Below are 27,312 nucleotides of genomic sequence, written 5' to 3'. Positions count from 1 at the left end.
TGTACTTAAAGGATTAAATGGTAACATACTGACACCTCTTATCCTGCATATTTTATTTTTTATTTTCTCCTTGGCTGCTTCTTGCTGTGGTTCAGCAGGAAAGAGGAACAGCTTCCAGACAGCGGCTGTTTATCCGGTACTCTGCGTTACTGAGTGGATATTTTTAACTGTGTTTTCACCCTGCAGTTCTGCAGCTGAGCTGCACAGTCACTGTGTCAGAAGTGCCTTTCATGTGCAGCTGGAGCAGGCAGACTACTGCACAGCTAATGACACACCGAGGGAGAACATTAACACGCACATACAGAAGTAGAACATTAACACACACATACAGCAGGAGAACATTAACACACACATACAGCAGGAGAACATTAACACACACATACAGACGGAGAACATTAACACACACATAAAGATGTTATTGATGGTTCCCCCACAGAGGCTTGAACCCATGTCCCCTGGGCGGGAGCCGTGGATAGTTAACCTTAACTTCCCTTAACTTTTCCCGTTCGTTCTCAACGGTAGTTCTTAACACTACGGATGCAATATACTTTCGGCCGCACGTATTTTTTCGCGGCGCTGTTCCGTCCCGGATGCAGGAAGACCGTTTTCGTCTCTGCCCTTAACTTTCCCCATTCATTCTCAACGGTAGTTCTTAACGTTGCGGGTGTAATATAGTTCAGGCCACACGATGATGTCGTGGCGCTGTTCCGTCCTGAATGAATGAATCATCATCGCCTCTACAGTACTTAACCGCGAAGCTACCTGTACGACCGACATTGCCTCCCGCGAATCATTTCACTCACCTGTCTCAGCACTTACGTTTCGGTAAGTCCTATCTCTGTAATTGTAATACAGACATACACGCAACTGTATACATTTAGTTTGTTAGTTCGTTTTATATTAAAAAAAAGATGTTTAGATTGATGCAGATCTAACCTGAGAGACGTTTTGACATAAACGGTCTGGGTTAAAAACAATTTACCTCAGGTTTTACCGGGTTAGCCTGGCTACGTCCTAAACGGTCTTCGGGAAAACTTTTACTTTTTAACCAAATTTAGCCGGGTTTTGACCTGATCGCCTAGACGACGATTCACTAACTTTTCACCACAAAATGGGGTGGTCAGTAGATTATGTTTTCCTATTTGAATGATGGTTTTTCACGTCCAGATTGTGAATATGTTTGTAAATGATAGAATTTTAAGTGGGAATAATTGCAGGTAAACGGGATTATGTGTCTGTATGTAATGTCACATGTTTTAAAATAACAAAACATATTATTCTAGGCATATTGTCTATTTTTCGTTTGCACTGTTTTGGACTGGGAGGAACAACATTTCGTTTTTATGTAAGCAAAAATGACAAATACAGAAATCTTGAATCTTAAATCTTAATGTCCAATATCTCGGTTAGTATTGGTATAATCCTGCGATCATATTTGGATTTACAATATGCTTAATTCTCCCCTCGCTGTAGTATTGTTGTTTTCACCATCATTAGTAGTTTTGCCCGTTGTGTATCTGCCTTTGTTACACTTGAAGGGCCAGACACACAAACACACATTTCTTTCATCCTAACTAATGCTGCTTTGATGTACACAGGTGATCACCATGCAGAGGCCTGTAAATTTTTTCCCAGGAAAGAAGGAGGTGTGCTTCAGAAGAGGCCCCTCCGGCCATTTACGGCAGGACCCGTCTGATGAGGCTGCAAAGATCAAACGCAACCCCTCTCTGCAGGACAAGTCCCGACCTTTGAAGGAAGGAGATGTGAAAGATAATGCCTACACTGTGGTCTTTCAGAGGGGAGGGGATGTGTCTGATAAGCAGGAGGTGTTGGGAGAGTATGTGCTACAGTTTGGGAAGTACAAAGGTAAATCCTTCAGATGGCTTCTGGAAAATGATGTTGGATATACCATATATCTTCTGAACAAGGTTGAAGAGGAGGAGAAGGCAGGAACCTTCAGCCCCGAGGGCCACAGCAAGGACAGTCTGCTGTCCTTCATTGGTTATGCCAGGAGTTTTAAAGACATTGAAGACCTCAGACAGTATCTGTCTTCCAGACGGCCTGCGCCCTCAGTGTCGTCAGAGGGCGACAACCTTGTCGGGTTTGGAGCCCGGGCCAAAAACACCTGGCAGCAGATCTGGGATAGTAGGGCTGATGGCTATGCGGCTTTCATCTTAGGCAAGCAGTGCGTTAAAAACAGTCAAATGTACAAACTGCAGCAATACCTCCTGAAGCAGCATTCCCTGCAGGGTACTAAACCAGCCCCGTCAACAGCGCCACCTGCTGTGTTGCCCCGCACCACGCCGATTACCTCCGAACCCAGCTCCAGTTCCTCAGGTTAGCTCAAACAAATATGCTTATTTCTATATTTAAATGTCTTTTAACAAACTACTGACGCTACTGATTCTTTTCACAGTGATGGAGGAGGACGAGGAGCTTGAGAGAGCAATGCTGAGTCTGTCGCCATCAAAGTTTCAGGCCCAGCCGAGTGAGTGTACAGCTGACTTACACAACTTACTTACACAGCAAGTAGGAAACATACGCATAGAGATGATGACATGAGAACAGCACGATTTCAAAAAAAATGAGAGACAGGATACACCTTATGTTTGTTTGTTGTTTGTTTACTGTGTATTGTCATTTTTAATCTTCCCTCCACAATTACTACTGCTAGTCAATATTGCTGAAAAATATAAGCTTATTATTACTTTTTTAGTGGAAGCTATTTTTTTTTGGCTGGGCACCATACGGTGCATGACACTTAAAATAAAAACTAACAATAAATCAATCAACCATGGAGGCCATCTCTAAAAATGTACAGCCTTGTTAATGTAATACTAATGACAGTTATACTTTCAGGTTCACCAGTTGAAGTTGTCAGAGCCCAAGCTGTGTCTGTGCCGAGAGGTTTGCTCCATCAGTTTGAGAATTCTGCGATGAACAGAGTTCAACACCTGTTAATGAGTTCCAATGCACAAATTTCTTATTTTGGCCGTGTTCTGGCCTGTTCTGACGTGTGTGTTCTTTTTTCTACTAACCAAACACTAACGTACAGTATATCAGCGATGAGGGTAAGTGTTCAAATGAATTTTACATTTTTTTGCATGCTTGTTGCAGTGGTGCTTCTAGGGGGCATTTAAATTGCAATATGGACAGAATGAAAAGGCTTGGCTTGGAGCCAGTGCCACTATCTTTAATTCAAAATTTTATTTTGGCCCACCAGTAAATCACGCAACATGCTATGAATTCACAGTTTGCTTTTAAAAATGCAAGTCTGTTGACTTGCTTTACCTGCTTTCAAAACTTTTGTTGTTCTGAAAAATTTGGACAAACCCAATTCAAAATTGTAATTAGTCTGACAATCAAATACAGGTAAAGGAAGTATTAACAAGGCTACTGTACATTATGCAGACAGTGTTGTCTGGGCAAGGCTTATTGGAATAGAGTAACTCTTTGTATTTGCATTTACAGTGAGGAGTAGGCCAGAGCCTACTGCTACACTCTCCAGGCCGGCCGACGACTCCCATGGGACTGCTTCTGCCTGTAAGTATGCATGTAGAAATACAAGCCTGTCTATTTAATAAAGGTATCACTTCAGGTTATATGTTGATGTTAATGTTTTATTTTTTAGCTCCTTCGGCGGCAGGGAAGGTCCCACTGCCAATTCCTCCTGAGCTGCTGGCGTTGGTTCCATCCTCTCTGCCAACACCTGGGACAGAACAACAGGAACAGGGTATGATGTTTCATGTAATGAACAGCACACTAAGACACCTGTCTGTCTGGCTAATTATTGTGTCCATATTATTATTTACAACTTGTAATTTCTGAGAAGATAGACTGCTGATTATTGACATTTCTTTTTTTCTATCCTCTTTTAAGGTCACAGCAAGCCAGCAGTACGACGCTCACCTCCATCACCAAAGAGACAAACCGTCACATCTCCCAGTATTGGTAAGCATTCAACAAAGAACATAAGTATAGCAATCAATATTTGATGTTAGCATCTGCTTGTTAATTACAGACTCCTGTGTTTGTACCATTTCCCTAAGGTTCCGTATCACAGGGTGTGTGGTCCTCTGCCCCTGTCAGAGATGAGCAGGAAACTGCATTGGCTGAAGGTATTACTCGCTATAATGTGTCTTTAATGCCTAACTAATTTCATTTTATCTGCTGTGGCCCAGATTGCTTAAAAATGGTTTTCATTTTTTGTGTGTTTTGTAGCTCTGGCACACCCTACCACGGCTCAGCAGCACCCAAGACCCCTCACCCACCCTGCACCCTCTCCTCCAGCTCTCTCTGCCCAGCCTGCCCACCCAGCATCGGCCTACAGCTATGATCAGGATGTTCGCCAATGGAACTGCTCTCTCCAGCAGCGTATTTGGATGAAGACTGAACTGGAAGCTTTGGGGCTCTGGCCAGGGTCCCGACCAGTGCGCCACCTGATGAACATGGTGTCCCTGTGGCGTCATCCACCTCAGCCGGAGTTAATTGAGACCAGCTCTAAGCTTCCGTCTCCTAAGCACTTTCAGCTCCACCCCTTCTTCATCTGGAAGCCAGAGCATGCGATCATGGAGAGAGTCAGGAACAACTACATCCTGCCCTGTCTGTATGGGTGTGCCTCCCCACAGGTTTTGTCTGCAGGTGTCGGAAGGCCTCGTGTGATTGTTGGCACCAGTGGCCAGTACTACATCTTCGCCTCCCGACTTACCTGCAAAGTCTGTAGGCGCTACTGGTTTGCAGACAAACCACAGTGGTTGGAAACACTTCCCAGGAGGTTCACCAACATCCTCCCGGCCTTCCTCACACACAAGAAGGCCATCTGCAAGACCGTCATGGATGAGCTGAGAAGAACCGGCAAGTCCCCAAACGATATGGCCAACCAGGTGACAGAGTTGCTGCACTTAAAATATGAGCGTGCCAACCTGGCCTACCTCCTGGCAGTGCAGAACATTAGGGATGCGGAAGCAGGGCTCTATGGGCAGGCTACCATCACTGGCTATCGGCAACAAGCGGATTCTCCTGCACCCTTTGGCCAGTATGAGGACCAAGATGGCTGGTATGGAGTCTCTGTGTCTTCGCACTACCTGACGGACTACCTCCTACAGGAGTTCCAGCGGCAGGAGGCGGCATTTACCCAGCTCCTCCAGGGAACATTTGGACAGGTCTTCCGGTCAGACCACACACGCCGAATGGCTAGGAAGGTTACCATCTCATCTGGCACTATGTCATCATATGCCATAATGAATGAGAACTGGATGATCCTGTCCTGGGTGATGCTGCAGTCAGAGTGTGACAAGTCGCTCGAGCCCATGTACGAGGGCCTGGCCAACCGCTACAGCGCTGCTGGGGTGGAGAAGGCAAAGTACCAGTGGGTGGACAGGTATGAATAACATTTAGTCACGTGTACTGTCTGTTCCACTAAACTTACTTTATACACAATATAATAAAAATGAATCCATTAATTAGTTATACTTGAAGGTATAATTACAATTAAAAAAATGTGAGAATCATTTAACTATGAAACATCAGTATAATTTTACTTTGGTAGGCTGATTATTTAAATGTGTGTTGAAAACATATCCATACATTTCTACATCAAACACTTACAATTGCCTTGTCTCTCTTTTTGTGCCTATGTAGAGACTGCTGTGCTCCATTTCGAGTCGCGGACCCGCAGCCCTTTGAGCACCTTCAGTGGGTTTCCTGGCAGACCACCGATGCCATCGTGGTACAGGCCACCTCTGGTAGCCTGATCAGCACCTGCGCATCTCGGAGCAAGTTCAACCAGGACATTGCTATCAGGCTGGACTTGTTTCACTGCATGCGCAGGTTCACCAGGGAGTGTGTGTCTGAGCATCATCCACTCTATAGCACATTCTGCAAGTTCCTGTCTGCGGCATTCACTGTTGTGGACCAGGGAGACTTGCAGAAGCTGAAAGTGGCCTACAGATTCTGTGGGATTGTGCCTGCTGAACCCACCAAGCAGCACATAAGGGAGCACTGCAGGATGAAGGTGCCGTGTCCGAGGGAGCTCGTGCAGAGAGTGGAGGGTGTCCTTCGCCATTTCCATCTGGCCAAGGACCCTAACGACACCCTGCTGTACAAGCCCTCCATGCTGAAGATGTGGAGGATCCAGCGAGTCCACATTTTGAGAGGCTGCCTCAGCGACGCAGAGGTAGAGGATGGGGTCCTGTACAGGTACGGGGGCACTGTGCAGCTCAACCACGTGAAGGGGGAAGGAGCCACTGTGCCAGTCTGGATCCCCATCAGGGGCACATCTCAACAGGAGGGCTTCCACTTTCACCAGGCCCGTTGGGTGACTGGGAACCAGGTCTCCAACGAGCTGTTCCAGGCTCAGGGGTTAGCTGGAGTGGCGCGATGGAATTTCCAGAGGCTGGTGGACTTGGAGCTGCCTGAAGTGGTGCTACCGGCAATGTTTGACCCTGTTTTGGTATGTGAACTCAACCAGGCTTCTGAGAAGGTGATGGGGCAGTTTAAATACCCAGCACTGCACATCACTGGCAGGGACACAGGAGAGAGGTTTGGACTGCAGTACCTGGAGCCAGGCTGCCGTCCAGTTCCTTTGGACTGGCAGAAGCATAAAACCCAAAAGACAGTCCTCCCTCCTCCTGTGGAGACACAGCTGCCTTCCACCCAGGCATTGTCTGCGCCACCTGTGGTACTTCACTTCCCACCCACAGTTGAAGATAAGAGGGACACAGACACCGCACAGGTAGTCTACTTTTCTTTTTGTCATGTCATTGTGTTAGTCTAATAACATTGTTCGGCACTTGCTTACAGCTTACTGTTGCTGACTTTAATAATTTCTTGTCATTTTGTCTATTTTACATCAGAGCTTTGAGAGCGGTGAGCCGTCCGTTGAACTGGACCCATCCCTGACAGCACGGACCCTGCCCTCACCACAGTCCTCGCAACAGACAGCCTTTTGCCACCCAAAACTGTCCACAAAACAGGAAGAGGAGAGCAACATTCTCTCTTTAATGGACACAGGTAAATCAAATGCTACTGCATCCAAACGAAAATATGTATTCATATGCTGAGAAAGCCGAACCTTCTCAAAAGCCTAATAATGAATATGCGTTCTTCACTGTATTGCTCTCTCTTGTTGATCTTTTATTATTGTGTGAGCGATCCTGACTTGTTTATCACAAAGAAAAATCTTTTAATCTCCTTTTAGGTCTGCAAAGCACTTCTCCCCTGCCACAAGCTGCCTCTCCCAGAGCTGCGCGCACAGGTCCAGTAAAGACAGGAGGGCTGGTCTATGTCTTGGACCACAACAGGTGGCCATCACCCATGACAGCAGTCATTGATGGACTCCTGGCGAAGCACAGGGGAGAGAAGGATTTCCTGCAGCAGGTGGACAGAGACTATGCTGCTCTGGTGCAGAGTACCTGCTCTGACCCCAACAGTCTCCTGCACCCCACCACAAGGCAGCATATTTCACGGTATGTGAAGTACTTGGCCAAGAAGACAAATGCCAGTACCTCCTTGAACACCAGCCCCGAGAAGCTGCAGGAGACCCAGCAGCTGTGGCAGCATCTGACTGCAGGGAGTCAGACTGTCCCAGTCGTCACCCTGCCTTCAGCCCTTATAAACCCAGTCACATCTCATGGTAGCGACACCCAGGGAGCCCCTGTGACCAAGGCCACAGTGGAAAAGCTGGTGCAAGAGATCTTGCAGCAACAGCAGGCAGCGATGCAACCTCAAAAAAAAAAAACGAGGAACTGCCTTGCCTGTGGCCAGCCGAAATCACGGTACCTGGGTGATGGCTCCTCCATCCATCACTTCTATCAGAGCGGAGAGGTGAAGTTCTTCTACTGCTCCACCAGGATGTACCAGACGTATGCAGGAGAAGGACTCACCAACCCCAGGATGCCCTTTCTGGATTTTACTAAGACCCCTTTTTTCCAGAGGGAGCTGGAGGCCTCAAGACAGAGGGGAACAGAGCGGAAGCGTGTGCTGGAGGAGAGGGAAAAGAGGAAATCTGTGGAAGCACTGCCTTCAGGCCGCCTCTGCAGGTTTTGCCACCAGCCTATCAAGCAGGGCCCCAATAGCCCTCATGTACATACGTGCTTCCCTGGGGTGGCAGGGAAGTACATATACTGCCCTGCTAAGGTACTGTCTTTGTACCAAGGGCAGGGGATGGCCCAAGAGATGAGCTGGAGGGAGTTCCAGAATAGTAAATTTTATGAGGCAGAAAAAAATAGATGGGTAGTTAAAAAGGGGAAGTAATATTAATGTTCTTCTCTTCAGGCTTTCCCCCCTGTTGACCCAACACTATTCCCCTTTCAACCCTGTAAATAATGTATATATTTATTAATTTATACTATTGTTCTTGTGTTTATATGTGTGTTTGTGAATGAGTGTGTGTGCGTGTGTGGATAGTAAGCAAGTTGCAAATATCGTTCTTGTTCAGAAATAAAGTTTTTAAAATAAATAAAAAATTTGTATCTAACATCCAACCAGCTGTCTGCCTGATTTTATTCCTTGCTACTGATTATTAATTAGAATTTAAATGTTGTAATGATGAGATGAGCTATTCTTTATTATCCTCAAGAGGGAAATTGATTTGTCAAGCAGCAGTAAACAGTAAAAGACAATACAAGACACAAAAAGACTGTAAAATACATTAAAAAGTAACATTAAAAAGGCGTTGAAAACAATATATTTAAAAACACATCAAAACAGAGCACCATATACCATATTGTTGAGATTGCACAGCGTGGGGTGCAGAAAAAAGACAGGTGAATCTAACACCTCTGTAATTCTTACAAAGCACAATTAAATAGCTTGATGGCCAGAAGGATTTCCATATTTCCATATTCCTTTCCATATTAAAATTGAGCTGAAGATGAAATGCATTAATATAAAACCTAAAAAAAGAATAAACATTATTTGAGACACCTGTGAAAAAATGAACCATTATGAACATTACATTCCTCTGCCCACAAGTGGATTCTAACAATTACTAGAGTGCACTTGAGCACAGGCGGCCGGTGGTGGATTCGAACCCTCATTTTCGTGGGACGGCGTTACACCTATACACGGCTGGCCTTCGCGTGGGAGTCCTGTATACTAACCACTAACCCACTTGACTAGGAGCATGGACTTAAGAGCAGAGGACAAGAGCAGGCTTGACAAAGTGGACTTTTCCAAAGAAAAGTTTTAATGCAGGCTTCTTTTCCAGCAATCCAGGCTTTTACTCGAGACTTACACAGAGGCAGGCAAACTAAGCAATGAACACAACCGAAGGGAGAACTAATATAGGGAAGAACACAGGTGCAAAGAATCACAAATCAACACAGGTGAAAGCAGTAAGTCAAAAGAACACAAAATACGATGACGATGTCGCCCTCTGGCGACCTGTGGAGGAAACAGCAGTCAATGCTTATGTCGCCCTCTGGCGACCAGTAGAGAAGTAGCACATTAACACACACATAAATAAGTAGAACATTAGGATACACATATAGAGGAAGGAATTTAACACACACATACAGAGGTACAACATTAACACACACATACAGAGGGAGAACATTAACACAAACATACAGCAGGAGAACATTAACACACACATACAGAGGGAGAACATTAACACACATACAGAGGGGGAACATTAACACACACATACAGAAGTAAAACATTAACACACACATACAGAGGGAGAACATTAACACACACATACAGCAAGAGAACATTAACACACACATACAGCAGGAGAACATTAACACACACATACAGAAGTAGAACATTAACACACACATACAGCAGGAGAACATTAACACACACATACAGCAGGAGAACATTAACACACACATACAGAAGTAGAACATTAACACACACATACAGCAGGAGAACATTAACACACACATACAGAGGGAGAACATTAACACACATACACAGGGAGAACATTAACACACACGTACAGAGGGAGAACAAGAACACACACATACAGAAGTAGAACATTAACACACATACAAAAGTAGAACATTAACACACAGATGCAGAGGGAGATCATTAACACACACATACATTACATTTACATTACATTATAGGCATTTAGCTGACGCTCTTATACAGAGGGAGAACATTATAGAAAAGCTTAATAACAAATTTAATTCTACTGTTGCCATCCTTTTGGAGGGCACTATATGTCAGTTAGTGATGATATGCAGGGATTGTTCCAGAAGCTGGTGTCCTAAGTGAGAGCCCATAACAGCGGAGGGAGCTTTAAATATAGCACACTACACACTGTACGCTGGCCCTGTGTGTGGGCCTCTGCATGGCCCTGTGCTTGGCCTTGTGTGTGCCCCTGTGTGTGGCCCTGTGTGTGGCCCTGTGTGTGGCCCTGTGAGTGGCCTCTTCTGCTCCTTTTGGAAGATTTAATCAAACACAGATATTCTACTGGTCACCATACGATCCACTCTCACACTGTACTGTACCTGAGCCATTTACAGCTACAGCACACAGACCTGTCTAAGAAACCACATCATCACCCTCAGTCTGTTCATGAGTATTTTAGCCCTTTCAAACCACTGTCTCAAGGTGATTGATCAGAAAGCCACACTGTCTCAAGGTGATTGGTCAGAAAGCCTCACTGTCTCAAGGTGATTGGTCAGAAAGCCTCACTGTCTCAAGGTGATTGGTCAGAAAGCCTCACTGTCTCAAGGAGATTGGTCAGAAAGCCTCACTGTCTCAAGGTGATTGGTCAGAAAGCCTCACTGTCTCAAGGTGATTGGACAGAAAGCCTCTCTGTCTCAAGGTGATTGGTCAGAAAGCCTCACTGTCTCAAGGAGATTGGTCAGAAAGCCTCACTGTCTCAAGGTGATTGGTCAGAAAGCCTCACTGTCTCAAGGTGATTGGTCAGAAAGCCTCACTGTCTCAAAGTGACTGACAGTACTGAACACAGCAGGCAGGCCCAGGAGGGTGAGGGTGGAGCTGCCCGGAGAGGGACTGAGAGGAGGGCAGTTTCAGTGCAGCGGATTGGTTGGAATCAAAGTTGTTGTTTCGTAGAAGGGAAAGACACAGCTGGTATTTTAGTGGGAATTTCCTGAGAGGAACTCTGAGGCTTGATGAATTGTAATTTCCTGTAATCGTTCAAGTTTGGGCTTGAAATGATGTTTGCTTCTGGATTCTCACTAACTGCCATGTGAAAAGTTGCCTCAGTTGTAGTTTCAGTGCAATCAATCAACCTTTAGCAGTATGAACAAACAGAATAGACAAATTCCCTTTTATAAAATTAAGTACAGTGTGACAACTAACTTCTCACTGAGAAGGAGCTCTGTGTCTTTTGCATTGTGTATCCAACTCAATCTTGTAGAAACGAGACGGTTAATCCATTCAGGATCAGAAAGAGAGGACCAGAGAGTGATCTGATTGGAATTTCACATTTATAAAGGAGATTAATGTAGTTTAGAATTACTGTGGCGATCTCAGGGTGAGCTCTGTAAACTGAAGAAAGGAGCTGCAGGAATGACTTAGCTGAAGGTACTCTGATATCAGGAAGTGTTTATATCCACAAAAGCCTGGGAATGTGTGGAACAGCCTGCACAGAGAGCTGAGAGTGTGTGGAACAGCCTGCACAGAGAGCTGGGAGTGTGTGGAACAGCCTGACAGAGTGCTGGGAGTGTGTGGAACAGCCTGACAGAGTGCTGGGAGTGTGAGGAACAGCTTGCACAGAGAGCCGGGAGTGTGTGGAACAGCCTGACAGAGAGCCGGGAGTGTGTGGAACAGTCTGACAGAGAGCTGGGAGTGTGTGGAACAGCCTGACAGAGAGCTGGGAGTGTGTGGAACAGCCTGCACAGAGAGCTGGGAGTGTGTGGAACAGCCTGACAGAGTGCTGGGAGTGTGTGGAACAGCCTGACAGAGTGCTGGGAGTGTGAGGAACAGCTTGCACAGAGAGCCGGGAGTGTGTGGAACAGCCTGACAGAGAGCCGGGAGTGTGTGGAACAGTCTGACAGAGAGCTGGGAGTGTGTGGAACAGCCTGACAGAGAGCTGGGAGTGTGTGGAACAGCCTGCACAGAGAGCTGGGAGTGTGTGGAACAGCCTGACAGAGTGCTGGGAGTGTGTGGAACAGCCTGACAGAGTGCTGGGAGTGTGAGGAACAGCTTGCACAGAGAGCCGGGAGTGTGTGGAACAGCCTGACAGAGAGCCGGGAGTGTGTGGAACAGTCTGACAGAGAGCTGGGAGTGTGTGGAACAGCCTGACAGAGAGCTGGGAGTGTGTGGAACAGCCTGCACAGAGAGTTGGGAGTGTGTGGAACAGCCTGCACAGAGAGCTGGGAGTGTGTGGAACAGCCTGACAGAGAGCTGGGAGTGTGTGGAACAGCCTGCACAGAGAGTTGGGAGTGTGTGGAACAGCCTGACAGAGAGCTGGGAGTGTGTGGAACAGCCTGACAGAGAGCTGGGAGTGTGTGGAACAGCCTGACAGAGAGCTGGGAGTGTGTGGATCAGCCTGACAGAGAGTTGGGAGTGTGTGGAACAGCCTGTCAGAGAGCTGAGATAGTGTGGAACAGAGTGACAGAGAGCTGGGAGTGTGTGGAACAGCCTGACAGAGAGTTGGGAGTGTGTGGAACAGCCTGACAGAGAGCTGAGATAGTGTGGAACAGAGTGACAGAGAGCGAGTAGCGAGTAGCGAGTAGCGAGTTGCAGTAGTCCAAGCGGGACAGGACCATCGCTTGAACCAGGAGCTGGGTTGCGTAGGTGGGAAGGGGCGGATTCTCCGGATGTTGTACAGGAAGAACCTGCACGTTCGACTCACCGCCGTGATGTTCTGGGAGAGGGACAGTCTGTTGTCCATCACCACTCCAAGGTTTTTTGCGGTGGGTGATGATGACACCACAGTGTCCCCCAGGGAAATGGAAAAGTCGAGAAGGTTAGAGGATGGAGCAGGGATGAAGATCATCTCCGTCTTGCCTGGGTTCAGCTTAAGATGGTGGTTATCCATCCAGCTCTGGATGTCCCTCAGGCAAGCAGAGATTACATTACATTACAGGCATTTAGCAGACGCTCTTATCCAGAGCGACTTACACAACTTTTACATAGCACTTTACATTGTATCCATTTTATACAGCTGGATATATACTGAAGCAATGCAGGTTAAGTACCTTGCTCAAGAGTACAACGGCAGTGTCCTTACTCGGGAATCGAACCTGCGACCTTTCGGTTACAAGCGCAGTTCCTTACCCACTGTGCCACACTCCGCCCTTAGAGAGATGCGAGCAGAGACCTGAGTGTCAGAGGACGGGAAGGAGAGAAAGAGTTGGGTGTCATCGGCATAACAATGATAGGACAACCCATGGGCAGAGATTACAGGACCAAGAGATTGGGTGACAGGGAGGGAGACAGGGAGAATAGGAGGGGACCAAGGACAGAGCCCTGGGGAACTCCTGTGGCAAGGGGGCGAGGTGCTGATACTGCACCAGCCCAGGTGACTTGGAAGGAGCGACCGGAGAGGTAGGACTCAATCCAGTCTAGTGCTGTGCCACAGATCCCCATAGCTGCCAGGGAGGACAGGAGTATGGGATGGTTGACGGTGTCAAAGGCAGCAGAAAGGTCTAGGAGGATCAGGACAGATGAATGGGAGGCTGCTTGCGCGGCGTGAAGCGACTCATTGACCGAGAGGAGTGCGGTCTCTGTCGAGTGGCCAGGTCTGAAGCCAGACTGGTAGGGGTCTAGGAGGTTGTTCAGGGCAGAGGTTGTGACAGAGTGCTGAGAGTGTGTGGAACAGCCTGACAGAGTGCTGAGAGTGTGTGGAACAGCCTGACAGAGTGCTGAGAGTGTGTGGAACAGCCTGATAGAGTGCTGAGAGTGTGTGGAACAGTCTGCGTGAGAGGAAGGTGTCATTCCAGCAGATGCTTCCAGAATATTTCAATATTATCATCTCAGCTTCAACAGTGGCATCAGAGATCATGTCGGGTAGTACCAGTAATGGCCACAAGGTGGCAGGGGGTGATCAAATATTGGGAGTTTTGTTGTTATGCACAGCGCGTGCTCCATCTGCTTTCTGATCTGATCAGTAAGAGCAGTCACCGTTTGATTCATCTCTTAGCTCTAAGATTAGCAGCATCCTCCCAGCCGAGTTTACAGGCACATTGCGCAGCCTGATGAAGCATTTTCAGTCATTTAATAAACAGACATTTATTGAACATTATAAAAACTTATAGTTATACCAATTAATTTCTGACCATTTCTTGGGTCAGTTTTAGATAGTTTTTTTATTGATTTAATCTCCTTTCTCTGGGATGTGCAAACAGGTTTTAGACAGACGCAGTGACATGTAGGAAATCTGAGGACCGGAAGAAGAAATGAGAATTGGAGAAAATAAAAATAACACAGGGGTGACATAGCTCAGGAGGTAAGACCGATTGGCTGGCAGTCGGAGGGTTGCCGGTTCAAACCCCGCCCTGGGCATGTCGAAGTGTCCTTGAGCAAGACACCTAACCCCTAACCCCCAACTGCTCTGGCGAATGAGAGGCATCAATTGTAAAGCGCTTTGGATAAAAGCGCTATATAAATGCAGTCCATTTACCATTTACCATTTACTTTCACAGCTGGTGTGTTTTAGGGAAGTATGCAGTCACTTCCTGTTTCAGGGACAGAGAAAAGCAAAACAGTCATGATTCCTCTCTCTTTCCCCTTCTGTCTCTCTCTCTCCTCCCTCTCAATTTCAACTCAATATGCTGTATTGGTTCATAAATCGGCACACAGTACAAGTTAACTTCGATAGAACCAATGCTTGATTAGAGCAAGTGGAGTGTATGTTCTAAATAATTATGTGAAATGAATGAAGCTCCTGAATGAAATTTCTGAAGTAGTAGAAGTAGGTCTTCGCACATTTCGCGATGCTATGATCGCATCGCATACGATCACAATCTGCAGCAGTTTGTCTGCCCGTCGTGAGAAATCGAAAACACACAGCTCTGTCTACACTGGCCTTTACAGACGGACTGTAGACACAGGCTGTTCGGAAATAGCAGGAACACAGCCAACCAATCGCCTTTAGAGTGCATCCAAGCAGGAACACCGCCAACCAATCGCCTTTAGAGTGCAACCAAGCGGGAATACAGCCAACCAATCGCCTTTAGAGTGCAACCAAGCAGGAACACAGCCAACCAATCGCCTTCAGGTGCAGCCAAGCGGAACACTGCCAACCAATCGCAGGCCATTGAGTGACAGGACAGGATGGTCATGTGACAGCAGGACAGAATCCAGCGCTGGCAGAACACAGGAAGCGCAGTGTCGTGCTGTAACTGTGCAGAACACAGGAAGCGCAGTGGGGTTCTGAAACTGCGCTCAGAGACAACTCTCACTTCCTCTCTTAAACTCCTCAGCAGGTTATCTCCAAAAAATGCACCAAGAGCTGCTTTTAATCAAAGCTTGGATTCGAAAATGAGGGGGAAACAATGGTGAATAACTATTCCACATAGTGAACTATTGCACAACTTGCACAAATAATGTTACAGGATAAATGTAAACATATATGTCTTATTTACAAGTGATTCTAGACAAAAATATTGTATGAGCACTTTTTCCAAAAAAGAATATCCTGATTTAATAAAGCACAGATTCTACCCAATGATTTCCTGTTTGCCTCTTGTTCAGAACACCCCTGTATCTACAACAGGAAGTGGAGCCCAGACCTTGGGTGCACTCCAATCACTTATTTTTCAGCTCCTTTCTTTCTTTCCTTCCTTGTTTTTCTAGCATGGAAGGCAAGACGAGTTAAAATATGTGAAATTGACATCTGGGGCTCATTCCATTCGCTTATTTTATTCCTCCTTGTCTCCGAGGTCCTTGACTGACTCAGAAATCGATCGTCATCGTTAGAACAGAGAGATGCCCAAAGGCTGTGTTTGAACAAACTCCCCGCTCTAAATGACACAGCTGCCCAGGGCTTCTGACAGTAGGGCAGAGGTCACGGGCACCCGGGACATGGGCCGCCAGTTTGGACCCAATCCACCACTGAGCGGATTCATAGCAGGGCTGAGACTGTATCAGCTTGGACATGGGCCGCCAGTTTGGAGCTGAGTCCTCCTCTGAGAGGATTCACAGTATGGCTGAGACAGTGGGCAGCCTGAAGATGAGCTGCCAGTTTGGAGCCCAGCCCACCTCTGAGTGGAGATCAGTAAAGCCTCCCTTACTGATCTGGGTTCAGTTTCAGCTGATCTGTACACAGAGCCTCCAGATAGGTGCTGACACTTGGGGGGTGTTTCATGAAGTAAGATTACTGAGTTAGCCAGATAACTGCGCTGAGTAAAACCCTGAACAGCTCTTTTTACTTCAGTCCATGTTCCAGCTTTGCATGAGTTCCGGGTTTTACTCAATGCAGTTATCCAGCTAAATCAGTTATCCTGCTCTGGGAAACAGGATCCTGCATTTCATCTGAAAGACAGTTTTACAGTACGGCTGCTAGTCAGCAAATTACTCAAACCCACAGATAATACACACACATAAAACACACTCATAAACATTTTTTTATTTGAACATGAGCCAATTATAAATGTGAACATTATCACAAATGAAATATATGACCATAATCACTGTATGTAACACACAGACACATTGGAAAAGTTTCACCGTGTTCCATAAAGTACGTAATAAAATTCAGTAGCATTAAGGAATCCCCACTCTGATCGTTCTGAATTAAAACACCTGAGAGACAGCACAGGACAGGTCCTCCAGGTGTGTCAGTCATGTGACACACAGGTGTCTTACACCTGTAGACAGGGCAGTTATACTGTATGTCTTTATGGGGCAGTTATACTGCATGTCTTTATGGGGCAGTTATACTGCATGTCTTCATGGGGCAGTTATGCTGCATGTCTTTATGGGGCAGTTATGCTGTATGTCTTTAAGGGGCAGTTATGCTGCATGTCTTTATGGGGCATTTATAGTGCATGTCTCTATGGGGCAGTTATGCTGTATGTCTTTAAGGGGCAGTTATGCTGCATGTCTTTATGGGGCAGTTATGCTGTATGTCTTTAAGGGGCAGTTATGCTGCATGTATTTATGGGGCAGTTATGCTGCATGTCTTTATGGGGCAGTTATACTGCATGTCTCTATGGGGCAGTTATGCTGCATGTCTTTATGGGGCATTTATACTGCATGTCTCTATGGGGCAGTTATGCTGTATGTCTTTAAGGGGCAGTTATGCTGCATGTCTTTATGGGGCAGTTATGCTGCATGTCTTTATGGGGCAGTTATGCTGCATGTGTTTATGGGCCAGTTATAAGTTGGTTCAAAGTAGCCATAATTCTGTTAATTTATTGATATGACACATACAAACAGAAAACATGGTAACCCAGTGTGTAGCTAATGACAGTGTTCTCACAGCAGTGTGTAGCTAATGACAGTGTTCTCACAGCAGTGTGTAGCTAATGACAGTGTTCTCACAGCAGTGTGTAGCTAATGACAGTGTTCTCACAGCAGTGTGTAGCTAATGACAGTGTTCTCACTGCAGTGTGTAGCTAATGACAGTGTTCTCACAGCAGTGCGTAGCTAATGACACAGTGTTCTCACAGCAGTGTGTAACTAATGACAGTGTTCTCACAGCAGTGTGTAGCTAATGACACAGTATTCTCACAGCAGTGTGTAGCTAATGACACAGTATTCTCACAGCAGTGTGTAGCTAATGACAGTGTTCTCACAGCAGTGCGTAGCTAATGACACAGTGTTTTCACTGCAGTGTGTAGCTAATGACAGTGTTCTCACAGCAGTGTGTAGCTAATGACACAGTGTTCTCACAGCAGTGCGTAGCTAATGACACAGTGTTCATTGGCATTCTTTCAACACAAACTTTTGTTTTAGCATCAATCATAGAAAACTTTGTATAATTGCACGAGAATGAAAGAAACACTCACACAATGTAGGAGAAATGAGGCATTATGGGTATTTATACATACCAGGATAAGGGTAAAGCTCATGGTAAAAAAAAACCCCACACATTTAGTCTGAATTGTTTAGTAAAATCACACTGAAAAACAACGGTACACAGATGGTGGGTTATTCTAAGTGCCTCTTATGGCAAGTACATGCATTTCAGGGTCCTGTGGTTTAATGGCAGTGTGGACTTACGTGAAATAACATAATTTAACTTTTCTCCACGCTCACAGTTGGTCATGTATTACTTTCTCTAAACTTGCCATTTCCATCTTTAATCCTTCCGCTTCCATCTTTAAGCATGTTACTCATCTCCATTTTTAACTTCCTCATTTACACTCTGTTGCCTTTCTGCTTACTCCTTTATTTCTTCAAACATTACCGTATCCATAGGTTTATTTTTCCTTCTTCCATCACACCACTTCTCTTACCATACTCAACGGCTCCGGAGAGCCACCTGTCGCCATTATTACACAGTTATTGTAATTATGTTTCTAAAATATAAAACAATACTATTCCTGGACCCACAAAAAAACAAACAACACATGTAAATCCTGCCTCCCTGAAAAGGACTGCTGCCTGTCACAATAACCTTCCTATTGAAGGTGTCCTGCCCCAAGCATCCCACCGAGGACTTTCTGCCTTCCTTATAAAGGACTTTAGTCTGTCGGAATAAAGGACTTTAGGATTTTGCTAATCCCGTCCACTGCACTGCTGATTGGTGGCTGCACTGAGAATCCTGTTCCTGACGGACAATTGTTGGGCAGCGAAAATTCTCTCCTTTGAATAACCAGGCACAACGAGGTGTATCATATAAGAAATAGGATTTATTTCTGCAGAAAGAGTCCGGCACCTACGCACAACAAGGTGGATAAGGCCAAACTGAAGAAAGCAGGGGCGGTCCTTGCTTTTATAAGCAAAACGTGTCTTAACAATAACATACATAATTCCATAACTGAATGGTACATGGTTAATACATAAGCATACAGTGAGATTTAACAAAGTAAATGACTGGCTGTGTATATTGATATAACAAAGTAAATGATTGGCTGTGTCTAGTCATATAGCATGAATACTAAATAAGCACCATGGTGACCACTTAGTCTTAAACAAGCTTGAAATCAGAAATAATTGTTCAGTCTTTTATCTATCAGTTGCTTTCAGATTCCTGGGCAGCATGGTGTCATAGCCAGTTCCTCCCTGTCAACAACGACTAAATTGGGGAGAAAATGGCAAAAAACAAACAAACAAAAAAAAAAGACAGAGAAAGAAAATACACACACACACACACACTCCAGTAGGACATGCACAGATATATATGTTCACACAAAATGTACCATTTCATTACAATACTGTACATTATATGTGCTGTGCAATTACTGCATGTTTTAGGTACAGGGTCCTCTGGGGGGTTTGTTTTTCACAAATAAAGCTGCCGATCTTCCTTCTTTGAAATACCACTGATAAAAAGAGTCTTCTAAACAACCTCCCCCCCCCCCTTTTACTGAGCTGTACTGAGGCTGCATGGCGTTGGTGGGGGTTAGTGAACTGAGCCTCAGGACAGGTGAGAGGGCTGTTCTTTGGGCTCAGCTCCTTTACTAGCATGAAATACATTACAGGCATTTAGCAGACGCTCTTATTACACAACTTTTTTTTTTTTTTTTTTTACATAGCATTTTACATTTATACAGCTGGATATATATACTGAAGCAATGCAGGTTAAGTACCTTGCTCAAGGGTACAACGGCAGTGTCCTTACCCGGGAATCGAACCAGCGACCTTTAGGTTACAAGCCCAGTTCCTTACCCACGCCACACTCCGTCCATTCGGAGTACAAATGTACTTATTGCCAAAGCATACATATATATAATATGCAAAATAATAATGATAAATGTAACAACATATAACAATAACAGCATCATCCTTGTCATGTCTTAGCAATTATTATATATATATATCTCATCATCTTCTTCTTAAGCCCTTTGCTCCTCTAGGGAGCATAGTCCATTGACAAATGTCCTCCACATATTTTATATTTTTTATTTATTTTCTGTCTGTATATTTTACTTAATTATTTTTATCCATTATTTAAGTTTCTAGTTATTATTGTTTCTATATAATTTCTACTTTTCTTTATCCTTGTTATGTTGACAGTATCAGGACTGTTCTGGGGGAAAAACTGTATGCTGATGCCTTTCTTTTGAATAAAAATATGCTTAAAAAAAAACAATAACAGCATAAGTAAATCAATAAATATGTACATGTTTATATGGGGTGGGTGGTCACTCACTGTCCCTCAGGTTATGACAGGCTCAAATGAACTGTGCCGCAATTGGGGCTGTTGTTCCTTCCCCAAGAAGAATTGCACACTGTTCTTCTTTAGAGATGAAATTAAAATTATTTATAATTTGGGATAATTTTGGAAAAGTTTTTTCTAATTTGTAAATATTTTGTGCAAGTAAGGAGGAAGTGCATCTGTGTCCACCTCTCCTGTCTTATAGTGACCACATATTCGCTCTTCTTTTGGTTTCACTCTCTCTCTCTCTCTCTCAGCCTCCACCCGAGCCAGGAGACCGGCCTGCACTCATTAGCATCCAGCCCACTGTGCAGATAAACACACACACACACACACACACACACGCACACACACTCACTCACATGATCAAGCTCATAAAGATTTATAAGTCAGCAGGGAATGGGGGGAGCCTGACTATGATAGGTCATCTCTCAGGTGGGTGGGATCTCTTTCTTCTATTCTCCGTTCATGGTTCCTGTGGGGAGAAAGTTTCATTTAAATAATAATGCAGTAATAATTATTTGGACAGTGACCCAATTTTTAGTTGTTTTGGCTCTGTACTCACTGAAGCTCTTGGTCACTTTAGGAGTGTGTTTGGGGTGATTGTGCAAGACGAAGCACCATCCAATGAGTTTAGCCCATTGAACCCTAGGGGGCTTTTGGCCGTTTTTCACTACCTTTACTACTATAAATTTTTTTTTTTTTTTTTTTCTTTACAGTTTTTTACATGGAAATTAAGAAGAAGCCACAAGTATTACATACCAGTTTTATCAGAAGTCTCTATTTGGTAGGGGTTCCCTACCACATTTGGCTACCCAAATCTACCACATTCTACTTCTAAGAGTTAGATAATCAGAAATAGCAGTTCAAGTATAAAAAATAATTTTCATTTAATTAAAAAATATGTTTTTTGAAATGTATTTCTAAAAGTACATGCTTGATGAAAACCCTGCAATGTAAGCTCAGGGTGTCTGTAGTACCCACACCAAATATCATGTCAAATTTTGTATAAAAATTACTTAAGAACTGCCTAGTGTTTTCCTCCGGCCAGTGCGTAAGCTGTCTGGAACGGAGTCACACAGAGAGAACTCTTACCTGTCGGACATATTAAACCCGACTGTAGGAGCCCTTTTTTGTACGTAGTCCCCCCATTTATGGGGAGCAAAGTAATTGGACAGATTGGCCTTATCTGAAATGAAGTTTGTATGAATTTTATTTTGGCATCCCCTATGACCTACGAGGAGGTGTGGTGTAGGGGTGAGAGGGCAGGTTAGAGGGAAAGAAGGCCAACAGTTTTTCAACCCTGTCATCCTGTGAATTTTGTCTTTATTTTTTGACGTTTAATAAACCTTCCTTATTTCATTTATCTCATCACACCTTGGAATATATTTTGCTTTTTGCTTATGGATTTATGGACATGCGTTGAGCTGAAGCTACCTACCCCAACCTCACGAGTGGCTTGGTTCAAAGGAACTTCAGTCTACAATCAGAAAGACAGCAGTGTTACTTCTGAATGCTTATGATCCAGCACTATTTCAGTGCATATCAGTGAACCAATCAATGCTTTCCCACAAATAATTAGTTTGTTTAGCAATTTATATTTCAGGGTATACATTGATAGTTATTCCAAATTTTCAGACAGCAAATAATTGCTCATAAATTGGCTGTATAAATTGTGATTTTTTTTTTTGGTCAGTAGTAGCAGTATCTCTATATTGGCTTGTTAAGGCCAAATTCACATAAAAAAAAAAAAACGTTTTCAACGTACAAAAATTCCAAGTTACTCTTGTATATTTGCAACATACAATAAATACTGATTGTAACATACATACATATACACACACACACACATATATATAGCATACTTCATTATCCCCATGGGGACATTTCCCTAGCAGCATGTAACATTCACATTTACAAACAGACATTTATACCAAGAAACATACATACAATCATTCACACTACAGAGAGGCCATGTGGATAAATACACAAATTCAGATATAAATTTGACATATTGAGGCCTATTAAATCACTCTTGACTATCCACACATATGTTTGCCCCATTAATGTACTGTATGCTTGTACACACAGGGCCAAGTTATTTGACACAATTTAGGAAACACTGGCTAGCATTGCTTTGGAATACAGCCTGTTTAATTTGTGTGAGGTAAGATAGAAACAATATTGTTTCTTGTATAGTAACGTGGCATAAATATATGCTATTTGACACTTTGATGTGACACAAAATTTGAACGACCACATTGTCAGATGATAAGTTTCAACAAGCACGAAACCATCCAGACCCACGGCGCAGCTTGAATTCTGACTGTTATAGCCAGGGCAATGTTTTCACTGGAGACTTGATACCGCCTCATAACTTCAAAGTCCCAGGTCATTTGTGAATGGTTGAAATGGATTTTGAAAAGAGACACTTCATGCTACAATCATGATAACGGCAATGACTGTGCTGTGAAGTTTAGGTAGCAAACAAGGCTGAATCTTTTTCATGGAATGTACATAGAAAGTATACAGTCAGATCGCGTAGTTTCACTCACTGTGGGCAAGCAGAATCGATAACGTTTCAGAAAATATATAACGTAAAAAGATTAAATTCAATGTTCCACTGGGAGTTTTGCCGTTTATTGAGGGTGTGACAGAAAATTTCGGTGGCGCTGGCTGTAAGCGAATGTTTTTCACATTTACCGCTAGATTGAACAAGTACCATGCGCAGTAGGCTACATTTTTAAGGGTTAGTGCTGTCAGATTGTACTAGCTACTTTACATGAACCTTGTACGGTGATCAAAAAAGGGTAACAGCACAGTAGCAGTTATTGCAGGATAGCATCCGTACGAGCTAACTACGTTAACTAAAGTAGGCGATCTGTACGCGCTAACTAGTTTAGCTAAAGTATGCGAAACGCGAACATGTTAGGGTGAGCTAAAGTAACGTTAGGTGATGAAGCTGTGCTTACAAATGTCATGCGTACTAACCGTACTACTTTAGCTAACCCTAACATGTTCGCGTTTCGCCAACTCCGACTAAACGTCCCTCAAAAGTCGTCCATTAGTGAGTGAGTGAGTGAGTGACCACAATTTGCTGTACATAGCCAACGCCGCCAGTTACTGCGTGCCATGGGAAAAACATAGGGCCTTGAAACAAACAACAAAAGTTACTTGAAACAAATTATGAAACATTGTTTTATTGGCATACCTGGTGTGAAGACATTAGCACCAGTTTCCATACGACTGCGCAGCGCAGATGTTGGAGCTTAATTTCGGAGGCTCTTGTATCTGTACTAGCGTTATACACTCGGTCTGTGGTCTTCTTAGACAGGTAGCTAACGTTAAACTCGGGGAAAATGCAAAATGCAAAACTGCCTGAAGTGTGGCTATATTTTAAATGGATTTCAGAAATTTAAATGACGGCCCCACAAAAATGTTACAAATGCAAAAGCAATAGTTAAAATGTTTTATTTTTAGTTAGCCAGCAAGCTAGTGTAATGAGTTAGAGGTTTGCTTCAGTCCAAGGGAGGATTTGAACCCGGGTCTATCACTCGACCAAAAAGACACAAAGGCAAATGCGCCACCCAGTGAGCTACAAGGGAAGTACACATCAGGGCTGCAAGATTTTACTGTTTTAAATGTGTGTATGTATGTAGGTTCATTTTGTGTGTGTGTATCAGCTGTTTTTATTAGCTGATGTACCTAAATGTCAAATGGGGAAACATATTCTATTGGAGAATTGGAGATGATGTAATCAGGCAGGAAAAAAAAGGAGGAGGAAAAAAATGCTAAATCTAAAGTTTGGGGCTTTATTGTGCAGATGTGAAGCTGTTTGTGAATTCTGTCTGTTGAAATGGTGTCAGAATCTACAGAAATGACAGTTTGTGGTGGTTGTTGTGGTTATATATTTTCATGATTATTTGATTATGATGATTATTGGGGCTTTTTGATTATTTTATGTGGTACTGTGGTAGGGAACCCTGAAAAGTGCCAAACTCTCAGCGCTGTTCAGGTATGGGGCATGCAGCCCCACCAAGCTGTAACTGCCATCCCAACATAATCATATCTTTCGATCATATCTAACCCTAACCCTAACCCACAAAAATTTCACAGATGCAAAAGCAGACTGACAGTACAGAAAGTGCATGAGTTTTTTTATCAATCGAGAAACATGAAAATGTATATTTACAGTGTACGTTTTTATTTTGTTCTGATCAAGCAGGATTCGTTTTTCTACAAATGAATAAACTAAAAGAACACTTACCATTGTTGTGTGGATCCACATTGTCGGGAAGCTTTATAACTAAAAAGATGGAGATACACATTAAACACAGGCTAAAGTGAGGATCACAAAGGACTACAATGGAAACAAACAGATCAATGATCAGTTGGGTTTGTTGAAATTTGATGCATCAATTTAACACTTCCCTACAGGTAAATGGTTTCAATCTCAATACTGGATTTCAAATATAACAACTGTGCCTTGAATCACAAGATTCCTTCTGCTATGGATCCATTTATTTTGAGATCAAACTGAATGGAGTCTGAAGTGGTTTCCTTTCAACAAAGATAAAATGAAAAAAACTCAACCTACCATCAAAAAGACAGAAATTAGTGAAGCTAAAAGACGAATAACCCCCTTATGACACCTTTATTAACCTGTCTCCCTAAAACACCTTTATTAACCTGTCTCCCTAAAACATCTTTAGCAACCCATTGGTTGGAGCTTAAGTTCGGAGGCACCCGTATCTGTACTAGCGTTATACACTCGGTCTGTTGTCTTCTTAGCCAGGTAGCTAACGTTAAACTCGGTGAAAATGCAAAATGCAGAACTGCCTGAAGTGTGGCTATATTTTCATTGGATTTAAGAAATTTAAATGACTTTCCGACAAAGATTTTACAGATGCAAAAGCAATAGTTAAAATGTTTTATTTTTAGTTAGCCAGCAAGCTAGTGTAATGAGTTAGAGGTTTGCTTCAGTCCAAGGGAGGATTTGAACCCGGGTCTATTACTCGTCCAAAAAGACACAAAGGCAAATGCGATACCCAGTGAGCTACAAGGGAAGTACACATCAGGGCTGCAAGATTTTACTGTTTTAAATGTGTGTATGTATGTAGGTTAATTTTGTGTGTGTGTATCAACTGTTTTTATTAGCTGATGTACCTAAATGTCCAATGGGGAAACATTCTTTCTGGGCTTGGAGAATTGGAGATGATGTAATCAGGCAGGAAAAAAAAAGAAGAAGGAAAAAAAATGCTAAATCTAAAGTTTGAGGCTTTATTGTGCAGACATGTGAAGTTGTTTGTGAATTCTGTTTGTTGAAATGGTGTCAGAATCTACAGAAATGACAGAGCCTGTGGTGGTTGTTGTGGTTATTTATTTTTATGATTATTTGATTATGATGATTATTGGGGCTTTTTGGTTATTTTATGTGGTACTGTGGTAGGGAACCCTGAAAAGTGCCAAACTCTCAGCGCTGTTCAGGTATGGGGCATGCAGCCCCACCAAGCTGTAACTGTCATCCCAACATAATCATATCTTTGGAGTTTGTCTCTGCAGACCAGGTGCATCTCGGTCTGCTGTCCTGCAGGCAGTTACATGTTGGTAAATTGCACATTTAGTGCGATCAGCTGCCGCCGTTGATAGTTTGTTCTTTGTGTGGTGCGTGTTTCACACATTCCATGTCAAGCTACTCAAATAATTTAAAAAGTCCTCCCCTAGGTACAATGTTCAGGTGGCAGACTGACAGTACAGAAAGTGCATGATCTCATTATAATTCGAGAAACATGAAAATGTATTTTTATAGTGTATGTTTTTCTTTTGTTCTGTTCAAGCAGGATTAGTTTTTCTACAAATGTATAAAGTAAAAGTACACTTACCATATTCGTATAGATCCACATCGTCGAGAAGCTCTTTAACTAAAAAGATGGAGATACACATTAAACACAGGCTAAAGTGAGGATCACAAAGGATTACAATGGAAACAAACAGATCAATGATCAGTTGGGTTTGTTGAAATTTGATGCATCAATTTAACACTTCCCTACAGGTAAATGGTTTCAATCTCAATACTGGATTTCAAAGATAACAACTGTGCCTTGAATCACAAGATTCCTTCTGCTATGGATCCATTTATTTTGAGAACAAACTGAATGAAAGTCTGAAGTGGTTTCCTTTCAACAAAGATAAAATGAAAAAAACTCATCCTACAATCAAAAAGACAGAAATTAGTGAAGCTAAAAGACGAATAACCCCGTTATGACACCTTTATTAACCTGTCTCCCTAAAACACCTTTATTAACCTGTCTCCCTAAAACACCTTTAGCAACCAATTGGTTGGAGCTTAATTTCGGAGGCACCCGTATCTGTACTAGCGTTATACACTCGGTCTGTCGTCTTCTTAGCCAGGTAGCTAACGTTAAACTCGGTGAAAATGCAAAATGCAGAACTGCCCGAAGTGTGGGTATATTTTCCATTGGATTTCAGAAATTTAAAAAACATTCCAACAAAAATTTTACAAATGCAAAAGCAGACTGACAGTGCAGAAAGTGCATGATCTTTGTATCATTCGAGAAACATGAAAATGTATTTTTACAGTGTATGTTATTCTGTTGTGCTGTTCAAGCAGGATTAGATTTTGTACAAATGTACAAACTGAAAGAACACTTACCATCTAGGGGAATTGTTTCATCTTGAGAAAAAAAAAAGAAATCACAACTAATGTACTATTTTCTTGAACAGGCAGAAAAGGCAATGAACAAAACATAGGAAATTGGCTTGAATCAAAAAGATGGAGATACACATTAAACACAGGCTAAATTGAGGATCACAAAGGACTACAATGGAAACAAACTGATCAATGATCAGTTAGGTATGTTGAAATTTGATGCATCAATTTAACACTTCCCTACAGGTAAACTGTTTCAATCTCGATACTGGATTTCAAATATAACAACTGTGCTTTGAATCACAAGATTCCCTCTGCTATGGATCCATTTATTTTGAGATCAAACTGAATGAAAGTCTGAAGCAGTTTCCTTTCAACAAAGATAAAATAAAAAAAAACTCATCCTACAATCAAAAAGACAGAAATTCTGAAGCTAAAAGACTAATAA

General features: G+C 43.3%; 2 protein-coding genes across 2 annotated transcripts in view; one reads left to right on the top strand and one right to left on the bottom strand.

The window, feature by feature from the left end:
* Positions 1–511: 511 nt before the first annotated feature.
* LOC118228206 lies at positions 512–16,047 on the top strand. The gene is made up of 13 exons (XM_035419545.1): positions 512–825; positions 1,599–2,337; positions 2,417–2,488; positions 2,860–2,907; positions 3,472–3,543; positions 3,632–3,733; positions 3,880–3,951; positions 4,050–4,118; positions 4,222–5,380; positions 5,641–6,733; positions 6,855–7,011; positions 7,199–8,136; positions 15,904–16,047. Exons 2-13 carry the CDS (start codon positions 1,608–1,610, stop codon positions 16,045–16,047), a joined length of 4,656 nt encoding a protein of 1,551 aa, XP_035275436.1. The 5' UTR covers positions 512–825; positions 1,599–1,607.
* A 9,063-nt stretch (positions 16,048–25,110) lies between these two features.
* Positions 25,111–27,312, bottom strand: part of LOC118227654 (T-lymphocyte surface antigen Ly-9-like) — a 237,213-nt gene continuing 235,011 nt past the window's right edge. The window contains exons 22-23 of the mRNA XM_035418386.1: positions 26,868–26,888; positions 25,111–26,115 (exon numbers count right to left, since the gene is read on the bottom strand). Of these exons, the coding sequence (XP_035274277.1) occupies positions 26,027–26,115; positions 26,868–26,888 (110 nt within the window). The 3' untranslated portion in view covers positions 25,111–26,026. The remainder of the gene's footprint in view (positions 26,116–26,867; positions 26,889–27,312) is intronic.

This window comes from Anguilla anguilla, chromosome 5 (assembly GCF_013347855.1).
Source record: "Anguilla anguilla isolate fAngAng1 chromosome 5, fAngAng1.pri, whole genome shotgun sequence".
NCBI classification, from domain to species: domain Eukaryota; kingdom Metazoa; phylum Chordata; class Actinopteri; order Anguilliformes; family Anguillidae; genus Anguilla; species Anguilla anguilla.
This window is presented reverse-complemented; position numbering and strand designations above follow the sequence as displayed.